Source organism: Antedon mediterranea, chromosome 9 (genome assembly GCF_964355755.1).
Source record: "Antedon mediterranea chromosome 9, ecAntMedi1.1, whole genome shotgun sequence".
NCBI classification, from domain to species: domain Eukaryota; kingdom Metazoa; phylum Echinodermata; class Crinoidea; order Comatulida; family Antedonidae; genus Antedon; species Antedon mediterranea.
The window spans coordinates 226917-238602 of record NC_092678.1 but is presented as its reverse complement, the minus strand read 5'-3'; the positions used below and the strand labels follow the sequence as shown (position 1 = coordinate 238602).

The 11686-nt window shown below is 32.4% G+C and overlaps 1 protein-coding gene across 3 annotated transcripts; it reads right to left on the bottom strand.

Moving 5' to 3' along the window:
- Positions 1–72: 72 nt before the first annotated feature.
- LOC140059203 (uncharacterized) lies at positions 73–11155 on the bottom strand. Of its 3 annotated transcripts, none has more exons than XM_072105064.1 (15): positions 11066–11155; positions 8980–9628; positions 8440–8586; positions 8282–8344; positions 3662–3771; positions 3129–3236; positions 2818–3042; positions 2634–2720; positions 2362–2477; positions 1901–1979; positions 1628–1717; positions 1385–1492; positions 970–1128; positions 801–862; positions 73–709 (listed from the first exon to the last, which is right to left on the bottom strand). In XM_072105064.1, the coding sequence occupies exons 2-15, from the start codon at positions 9608–9610 to the stop codon at positions 649–651; spliced, it is 2046 nt and encodes a 681-aa protein (XP_071961165.1). In that variant the 5' UTR covers positions 9611–9628; positions 11066–11155; the 3' UTR covers positions 73–648. The 3 variants fall into 3 exon arrangements, with proteins under 3 accessions (XP_071961165.1, XP_071961167.1, XP_071961168.1); XM_072105066.1 differs by having other exon boundaries at positions 8980–9625; XM_072105067.1 differs by lacking the exon at positions 1385–1492.
- Positions 11156–11686: the final 531 nt, after the last annotated feature.

The following is an 11686-nucleotide window of genomic DNA, read 5'->3' as shown; positions in this document are numbered from 1 at the left end:
TCATTGATTTCTTCTTCTTCCATTTAGGAGCAAACTTCATAGTTGAAGGCTACTGCCCCACTGGCTACAGCTGTTGCAATTCTTTTTTTTTTTTTTGCATTCAGTGTGTGGTGTATATAAATTTATAAATAATGTTTTTAAAATTCTGAATCAAACTGGCACAATAATATTTAATAGATTTAAATGTATACATATTAAAAACACAGTAAATGTAGAAAGAATTGGTAGTTTATTCACACACAAACAGACAAGTTTGGTTAGAGATTGTATAGTTTACACACAGCATTCAGTAATCTTTGGTTCTAGATATTAAATATACAAAGTTAAAATATTAGCACAACAAACATAGTATGCACACACAGGGTGAAAGATTGCTTACACAAAGGAATTCATATTCTTGCTACACTCTTGTAGCTCATTGAAAGACTATATTATTATTATACAATAAAAAACAATGTCTTTTCTGGAATAAAATGTATGTCTTTCTGGAAGACTTGAGGATGCAGCATAGCGATTATCAAATCAACATGATCATGTAAGCACACAACATGATCATGTACGCACACAACCTGATTATGTACGCACACAACATGATCATGTACACACACAACATGATCAATAAATTATTTAGTAACATTCATTCTGTATTCATGTTGTATTTCCAATACGTGTATCTTGACAAAGCGCTGAACAGCCATTTAAAATATGCCTACAAAGAAAAAATAACAGCTATGTAATTATATATTGGTAAAATAGCTTAAACTAATCTTTCAGAAAATATTATAAATAAGTCGGCTTACCTGTAAGAGATTTTATGAGAATCTTCAAGGTGAAGAATGGTCAACACTTTCTTCAAATCAGACTGGAAAAGAAAAAAAAGTAACGTTTTTCATTCATCCACCAGCCGACAGCAAACACACTATTTAAAAAGTGGCTGCATTGTTCAGCAACCTATCAAGTAAAACTTACTTTTCTGACGTCGCATCCTGCTTCAAGAAGAGTTGTTACAAACTGAGTTGCTAAAATGAAACCTGTTCTCTCTTCATCCACTGCGTAAAATTTATCTATCACTTGCGTCTGGTTCTTGTTAATGAACTCATTAATCACACTCACAGCAATTATGCTGTCCTGTTAACAAAACATTAATTATTAAGCTCTGTCTACACTATCAAACTTTATGTGATGTGCCCATATATGGACACAATGATGTTGTAACTACCATATTTGGGTATACAGCATCACTACCATATTCGAGTATATCAGTACCATATTTGGATACACTTTAGCTTTATCATAAATGTCTGTATTCAAACCAACAGATTATTAACAATGTTTTTTTTTAAGCCAAGTCTCTATCATCAGCAGTATTTAGGCCTACACACACCTTGCTATCAGGTTTGTTACGTTGTGGGTCTCGACAAATAATAAAAACATCTCGATCTTCTTGAATTTCTTTCAGCTTTTCGTGAACTGACTTGGAAACTGAAAAATCCTGTCCAGAAATTTGATGTGAAAATTAAAAGTAAACAACGTATAGTTGCCTTATATGGTTATTAATATTACATAAATAGTATTTGTGTATTAACTATTATAATAATATTAAGAGTAACCCAAAATAAGGGTGTACCATGAGGTTGAGCAGTTTGAGAGATGTGTTCACAACGAGAGCTTTCAGCAAAGCAACAATTCCTTCATCTCCAATTGGGTTACTGTTCAACTGAGAAAAAAAAATTACATAAATTTTTTTCTTAATTTTTCAGATAAAATAAGAAACCAGTTACATTGAGACATTTAATTTTGTTTTTAATACATTCATAAAGTCATGCGCATGCATAGAATGACTTTTTGACTTGACAGCTGAAGTTATTAAATAAAAAATATGTTAGAATAACTGGCTTACCATTAACACCTCAAGCCTAATGTTTTTCTTCAAACCAAGTGCAAGTTTTTGAGTAGCTTGGGGGTTCACATGATTATGGCTAATAAAAAAATGAAATAATTAGTCAATGTTTTAAAAGTATGAAACATATAAATTGAAACTAGTGAAATATTGACCTGAATGTTATACAGTACATGGCATGTGATGATATTGTGACTGAATGTTATACAGTACATGGCATGTGATGATATTGTGACTGAATGTTATACAGTACATGGCATGTGATGATATTGTGACTGAATGTTATACAGTACATGGCATGTGATGATATTGTGACTGAATGTTATACAGTACATGGCATGTGATGATATTGTGACTGAATGTTATACAGTACATGGCATGTGATGATATTGTGACTGAATGTTATACAGTACATGGCATGTGATGATATTGTGACTGAATGTTTGTATTGTGGTACGTACCTTAAGTTGAGAATACGGAGGCCATGGTTGACCTTTAATGACCTCATAAAGGCTATACAGCCCGGCAAACCAACTGCATTTTTAGACAAATCTAATACTTCAAGACTTGTGTTCACCTAACGCAATAAAACAATATTTTAACTTTATTTTCTTCACCTCATGAAGACATTCATCAATTTTACACAAGAAGTTGATACTGTAATAGCTGTTGGCTATTGCAACTAGTGTACTGTACCTCAAGTGCATTGGCTATAGCTACTAGTGTACTGTACCTTTAGTGCATTGGCTATTGCTACTGCTCCCTTTCCACGTAAACTGTTCCACCTTAAGTCGAGGTAAACTAAGCCATCGTTAGCTGCCTAAATATAATATAATACCAGAAATTATTTTAAGATAATAAATGTTAAATATGAGAATTACTTTATTTACTTTGAGACACACATAATTGATACCAACCAAAGCAAGTCCTAGACTCACACCACCAGTCTCTCCAAATTCATTGTAACTTAAGTCCAGCTCCGTTAGTGTGCCATTGGTTCTTAGACCATTGGACAGAATCGAGGCATCAATATCTGTTAAGTGATTGCCACTTAAGCACAGCTTCTTAAGTGTGTAGTTACTCTCTAACATGAACGACATTGCCGCTGCACCTTTTCGACCAATCACATTGTCCGATAAATCCTATATAGGCAAAAAATATTATTGGTTGCGATTTATACATTAGCAGCCTCCTCGTACTTTAAAGGTCTCAACAAAATAATACAAACCAATTTGTGAATGTAGTTGTTGTTTCGCATCATAACAGCAATAGCTAAAGCGCCCTCATCAGTTAGATGGTTGTCATTCAAGTCTAAATCTTCTATACATGAGTTACTCTGAGTGAAAAAAAACCAAAATAATTGTACTCAGAAATGGAAACTAAAACAAATGCAAATTATTATCTTTTATGTATGTATAACTATTTATATAACTTATTATTTTGTGTATTTATATAACTTATTATTTTGTGTATTTATATAACTTATTATTTTGTGTATTTATATAACTTATTATTTTGTGTATTTATATAACTTATTATTTTGTGTATTTATATAACTTATTATTTTGTGTATTTATATAACTTATTATTTTGTGTATTTATATAACTTATTATTTTGTGTATTTATATAACTTATTATTTTGTGTATTTATATAACTTATTATTTTGTGTATTTATATAACTTATTACTTTGTGTATTTATATAACTTATTATTTTGTGTATTTATATAACTTATTATTTTGTGTATTTATATAACTTACCCCAAGAGCTTGCGCAAGAGGCTTAATATCTCTTGCGGACATGTAACGATGACATAACTGCAATTTAGGTTGATGGAAGTTACGCAGAACAAATGATATCGGATCAACTCCTGCATTGTACAAACATTTTACAATTTGTTATCGTAAATATAAATGTTTGCTAATTTAACACAATGAAGTGCAATAAATATTATACAAATAATGAATGTTTATGAGTGCAATGGTACAAATAATGGCACGAGGTGAATGATGAAAGGTTATATCAACGAGGCAAAGCCGAGTTGATATAACCTTTCATCATTCACCAAGTGCCATTATTTGTACCATTACACGAATACAAAACATTCATTATTTGTTTTATATAACATCTAGACGTTTTTTTTTCGTACACAAAAATGTTTCAAAAAGTACTATTTAACGATCGTTGAATAGTGCGTACTATTGCACGCCATGTGACCCACATTCGTCCAATCAAATGACAGGAATTTATATAGGTGTTATATAATAAGCAATATATACAGCAGTGCTTTGTGCTGTATACAATATGCAGTAAACAAATATATAGCAATATATACAGCAGTGCTTTGTGCTGTATACAATATGCTGTAAACAAATATATAGCAATATATACAGCAGTGCTTTGTGTTGTATACAATATGCTGTAAACAAATATATAGCAATATATACAGCAGTGCTTTGTGCTGTATACAATATGCTGTAAACAAATATATAGCAATATATACAGCAGTGCTTTGTGCTGTATACAATATGCTGTAAACAAATATATAGCAATATATACAGCAGTGCTTTGTGCTGTATACAATATGCTGTAAACAAATATATAGCAATATATACAGCAGTGCTTTGTGTTGTATACAATATGCTGTAAACAAATATATAGCAATATATACAGCAGTGCTTTGTGCTGTATACAATATGCTGTAAACAAATATATAGCAATATATACAGCAGTGCTTTGTGCTGTATACAATATGCTGTAAACAAATATATAGCAATATATACAGCAGTGCTTTGTGTTGTATATGTTATGCGCGATTTGAACGATTTGCGCAATTTGAAATTGCGCAAAAAAAATCCTTGCGCAATTTGAATTGAAACATGTGTTTCAAATTGCGCAAGCAACGTATTAAATTGCGCAAGTAATCTGCAAATTGCGCAAGGTTTTTCGACAGATTGTGAAATCATGCACACCCATATTTTATAGTAATTTCTAAGAATGATTCAAAATTAAACATAAATATCGCATTTCCTTATTTTAGTAGTGCAAATATTGTTATAAGTTAGCATACCGTCGAAGAACCGACGAAGGAAAACGAAGCGGTGGTGTTCCACCAGGCGGGCGCGGCGCGGGCGGCCGGCTATACTACTCTAGCCTAGCTAGGGTCTGGACTACTGATACTGACTAGGTTACATGGCCTAGCTTAAACTAATATTAAAAACTTAAAAAGTGAGTATTAAACATTATCTTCATTGAAATGGTCTTATTTATATAATAAAATACTAAATTTTAAACTCCTCTGCCTAGGCCTAGCCTAGCCATGTATGGGAAAATTTACAGTTCGTTTTCAAATTGCGCAAAGGTGTCATATTGCGCAAGAACTATCTTGCGCAATTTACAAATTGTGCAGCGCAATTTAAAATTGCGCAAAGATTTTCTTGCGCAATTTGAAATTGCGCAAGTTGATTGCGCAATTTCAAATTGCGCAAAAAAATCCTTGCGCAATTTTAAATTGCGCAAGAATTCTTTGCGCAATTTCAAATTGCGCAAGGATTTTTTTGCGCAATTTCAAATTGCGCAAATCGTTCAAATCGCGCATAACATATACAATATGCTGTAAACAAATATATAGCAATATATACAGCAGTGCTTTGTGCTGTATACAATATGCTGTAAACAAATATATAGCAATATATACAGCAGTGCTTAGACTTGCCCCAAGTCTGTATTGTTTTTTTTTATAATTTATTTGTTTTTATTTCGACCGCGATTTTTGTCTGAAAATACAGACTTGTGAAACACGTATAGAAATCGATTTGCAGACCGCAAACAACTGATAAGAATGACGTAGGTTATCATACCGTATTTGGCTATATGGGGCGGGCGGTATGTAAATATGGATTTCAAATCAACCAATGATCATTTTGTTTCAAAATGAAAAAGATCGAGTACGTACAGTGCTGAATGTACGATCGAGACTGTTGAAATATGAAATCGTGTTGCCAAGTTGTTTTGTTTATTAATTGTTTAGTCCTTAGCCTAGGCCTACTTCAACTCGCACGTATGATCTGCCAAATAAAACGCCAATAAGAGGTAGGCCTACATACCACCACCGGCACACAACAGGATTCACACACAACAGACAGGGCTACGACACCACTACACAGAACAGGACAGGGTCTAGGCCTAGGTGGGATTTAAATCAAATTATCTCCGCGTAATATTAAATGATCCATTCAATGTTTGATTTGCGGAGAAGCAAGACGAGTTTTCATGTTCTTGGGGAAAATCCCATCAAAATCATTTCTAGCCTTCAGAAAATGTACCCAATTAGTACATTGTCTAAACGTAACATAGCGCATGCGTACCATCTTAGTTGTTGAGTCTTTGAAATTCTGAAATATGAATATTAAAACGGTGTACGAGTGAGTAGCCAATCGCATGCAGCTGAAACTAGTCAACCGGATAATCTATGCACCAAGAATTCTTGGTGTCAAACCACGTGACTTTTGCGTGTTTCCCCAGACGGAGTATCCAAACTCAAGTAATACACGTATGAAACGTCATATGTGCAAAAATGTTTATATTTTTACTAATATTAAGAAAAAACTCCGTCTGGAGCCCAGACTAAGCAGTGCTTTGTGCTGTATACAATATGCTGTAAACAAATATATAGCAATATATACAGCAGTGCTTTGTGCTGTATACAATATGCTGTAAACAAATATATAGCAATATATACAGCAGTGCTTTGTGTTGTATACAATATGCTGTAAACAAATATATAGCAATATATACAGCAGTGCTTTGTGTTGTATACAATATGCTGTAAACAAATATATAGCAATATATACAGCAGTGCTTTGTGCTGTATACAATATGCTGTAAACAAATATATAGCAATATATACAGCAGTGCTTTGTGCTGTATACAATATGCTGTAAACAAATATATAGCAATATATACAGCAGTGCTTTGTGCTGTATACAATATGCTGTAAACAAATATATAGCAATATATACAGCAGTGCTTTGTGTTGTATACAATATGCTGTAAACAAATATATAGCAATATATACAGCAGTGCTTTGTGTTGTATACAATATGCTGTAAACAAATATATAGCAATATATACAGCAGTGCTTTGTGCTGTATACAATATGCTGTAAACAAATATATAGCAATATATACAGCAGTGCTTTGTGTTGTATACAATATGCTGTAAACAAATATATAGCAATATATACAGCAATGCTTTGTGTTGTATACAATATGCTGTAAACAAATATATAGCAATATATACAGCAGTGCTTTGTGCTGTATACAATATGCAGTAAACAAATATATAGCAATATATACAGCAGTGCTTTGTGCTGTATACAATATGCTGTAAACAAATATATAGCAATATATACAGCAGTGCTTTGTGCTGTATACAATATGCTGTAAACAAATATATAGCAATATATACAGCAGTGCTTTGTGCTGTATACAATATGCTGTAAACAAATATATAGCAATATATACAGCAGTGCTTTGTGCTGTATACAATATGCTGTAAACAAATATATAGCAATATATACAGCAGTGCTTTGTGTTGTATACAATATGCTGTAAACAAATATATAGCAATATATACAGCAGTGCTTTGTGTTGTATACAATATGCTGTAAACAAATATATAGCAATATATACAGCAGTGCTTTGTGCTGTATACAATATGCTGTAAACAAATATATAGCAATATATACAGCAGTGCTTTGTGCTGTATACAATATGCTGTAAACAAATATATAGCAATATATACAGCAGTGCTTTGTGCTGTATACAATATGCTGTAAACAAATATATAGCAATATATACAGCAGTGCTTTGTGCTGTATACAATATGCTGTAAACAAATATATAGCAATATATACAGCAGTGCTTTGTGCTGTATACAATATGCTGTAAACAAAATGTACATTGACATATTAATACCTAGCATTACCATGCTCTGCACCTTCAATTGCTACCTATCCTAGCCTGGCAGTGTTTATTATCCACATATTATATTATTACATTATTCTGAAGGAATTGCTGGATTATGTGAAGAAAAAATGAAGAACTAAAAGATATTCTATGCTATAAACATTTATAAGTTAGAAGCAAAGCAGTAAATTAATAATTTAAAATAATTTAATACATAGTGCACTTGATTGAAGTGTAACTAATATAAACAGTGATACAACTAACTTACATAATCCAATGTTAGGTAAACTGTGGTAGAAAGATAGGCAGTAAACATGAATACTAGAACTGGTATTTTAAAAACTTTGTGTACTTATGTAACCGAATTGATTATCATTTGATTTTGAATTTTATATCACAAGATAATATTACCTTCAGCTTGACACTGCTCTAAATAGATGGTACGTCCTGTAGAGTCGTATTCCTTTTGTTGACCTGAATTTTAAAAGTTTATAATATTTTTATATAACAAAAGACATTAAAACATGTTTTTAAGGTTATTAATGCACATAATGAGAAGCTATATGTACCGGCAGGGAATTCTTCGTCAAGATCGGTGTCATATTCTCCGTCATCCGGTGGAATTTCCATCAACTTCTGAATCGGGTCTTTAAGTTTGTGTTGCTCGTCGTCTTCACTATCATCATTCAATGTTGAACAAGGCAGTAATGATGTATCTATAAATAAACACTAAAATCGTTATATCTGTTAACATAGAATTCTAATGCAAAAAGTTAATTTTGTTTGAAAAATCATGTATAAATATTGAGTTGTTACCTGTAATTACTGATTGTGAATCTTCATCTTCAAGAAGACTTGTTTAGTTTATTTTGTTTGAGCATTGAAAAATCATGTATAAATATTTAGTTGTTACCTGTAATTACTGATTGTGAATCTTCATCTTCAAGAAGACTTGTTTAGTTTATTTTGTTTGAGCATTGAAAAATCATGTATAAATATTGAGTTGTTACCTGTAATTACTGATTGTGAATCTTCATTTTCAAGAAGACTTGTTTAGTTTATTTTGTTTGAGAGCATTGAAAAATCATGTATAAATATTTAGTTGTTACCTGTAATTACTGATTGTGAATCTTCATCTTCAAGAAGACTTGTTTTTTCGATTGCTTCTAGAAGCTCTGTTTCTGACCAAGCTGTGAATGGCGCTGTCACCTCAATCAAAGGAGTTGTTGGTGGCAATGGCGCTGTCACCTCTATCAGAGTTGTTGGTGGCAATGGCTCCGTCACCTCTATCAGAGGGGTTGATGGTAATGGCTCTGTCACTTTAATCAGAGGAGCTGTTCCAGGTCGCATCCATCCTGACCTGTCCTTTGTTAAGTTACTTACCTTTGCGACACTGCTGTGAGGTCTCGCAACTGTTTTTTTCCTTAAGGAATTGTCCATAACATGTCTCAACTTTGTACTTTTTGGTATTTGACCCGAATTTGGTATTTTTGTTGATTTTTGTCTAAATGTTGATACCGCCGGTATTCTTTCAGATGTTCTGTTTAGACGTGGTGACTTCTTTGGTTGTGGTAACATATTATTGTTTTCAACTTTGCTGAGATCTAATGCAAGTGAGTTGTCATTTTCTAGTTTATTTCCTTCTCTCTTTCGACTCATTTTCCTTTTACTTTTTTCATTTGTTGTGCATTCTGATTGGCTATGTGATCCTCCACAGCACCGTCTCTGTGATGAGCTCATTTCAATAATCTTTTCCTGCTGAATATCATAAAAAAAAATTATCAAAAAAATTGCTTTCTTCAATCAAGCAAATTAACATTTAAATTTAAAAAACAAAACAAAAATTACGGAAATTATTCTAGTGTGAGTGTCGTAGAACAGTCGTATTAAACCTTAATGTAATGTTTTCGACCAATATGTATAAATCTCTTTCATTCTCAAAACAAAAATTATATATTTCTGATTCTGAATGTGGCTTACCGTAGGCCATGTAGACTTAACTGCAGTGGCTTTAAAAAATGATTGTATGATTAATTTATAGGCTAGACCTGCGAGCTTAATATTATTGTTAGGTATTAATTTCATGCCTGGCATGCTACTGTCACGATAAATATGGTCCGGGGCCAAAATCGGTCCGGCCGGACCAGTTTTGGCTCTAAAATTGTGGCCAAAAGCAGTCCGCCACTGCCAAAATCGGTCCGGGCTTTTCTTCTGTCGATTTTAATTGAATTACTAGGCATATGATGCTGTTTTAAGTTGTTTATGGCTAGAAAAATATTCCATGATATATATTAATAAGTTATCTTGTCGGATAAATACTATAAATACATGTATTTTATCTAAAAACATGACTTAGGTGTTCACTCATATTTCGGCCTGCCACACACTCACATGAACGGGTATGAGACGCTGATATTGCCAGCTAGATTGTATTTATGATTGAGGCCTTTTTCCTTCCTCAGCCTAATCAATATTGGATAATTGTTTTATAATAATTGTATTGAATTGATATATTGATTGATTAACCATAAATAATTAATAAATTAAATTGTTTTTAACATCATGGGGAAACGAAGATGTTAAAAAAGAACAAAATGGATTAAAAACAGGCAGAGATACATATTGTATACAAAAAGCCTAACAATTAGTACTAATTATTGATGAGTTACTACTAATAATGATAATAAAAAAAACAGGCTTAATTTATAATATTAAAATAACAAATAAAACCCCATAGTTTTCAATATAATGACTAATAATGGCCTTTTTTTAATGATATATACATTATGACTCATTTTGCTCACCATATATTTGTAAGACCGGACCATATTTGGCGGCCAAAAACAGTCCTACTGCCCGGACCGATTTTATCCAGGCCGGACCAGTTTTGGCGGCCAAAATTGGTCCGGCCGGACAGGTTTTGGCAGCCATAAATGGTCCCCCGGACTGATTTTGGCAGCCAAAACTGGTCCGCCGGACCGATTTTGGCCCGGACTGATTTTGGTGTGACACTACCAATAGGCATTTATTATCCTATAGGAAAAGGCTTGCTAAATATATGAGACAATCTGAGACTGAGGCCTAAAAAATGTAGCCTTTTGCTTTAATTTAATGTGTAAATTTAAATGTAACTTCAAATTGTAAATGACAATCGAACAAAGTAATAATTAAAATAACCCAATGTACATAATTTACCCGCTAACTTGAAACCAATGAGGAGACAGCTGGCGTTAACTTTTGACCAATAACTGCATTTTTACCGAAAAAAAATGTTTACATTCACCGTCGCAACAGGAATTAAAGTTGCCAGGTAATTTTAACAATTCGACCTAATCGTCGATTAAAAAAATACATAGCGCCCTCTGTAAATCTTTCAAAAAGTCATATCTTTGACTACAAGATAAGATTATTAAGAACATATTTGCAGTGTACTCCAACGATATCTTTGTGCTGTTCTGCATCAATTAAAAGAAGAACGTTTTTTTCAATTTCTATAAATTAAAAGTTTAGTAAAAAAAATACGTTTTACTATAATAATTTAGATTCTTAACTTTTATTTTTAAAAACATCACACAAAAAAAACAAGCAAGAGTTTAACTCTAGTTTAGAAATCGTAACGTGAGCGGTGAGGATATGACATGGTTTTATAATTCTCGAAATTTAAAAAATAATTAATTTTTTAATTTAAATGATTATGTTGTAGGTAGTTAAATATTGTAAATTAAACGAGGGAATAATATAGAAAATTGCTTTTAGTACTATCATGGAGGGAGATAAAAAGGAGAGAGGCGGAAGTTTTATGTTGATATTATAGGG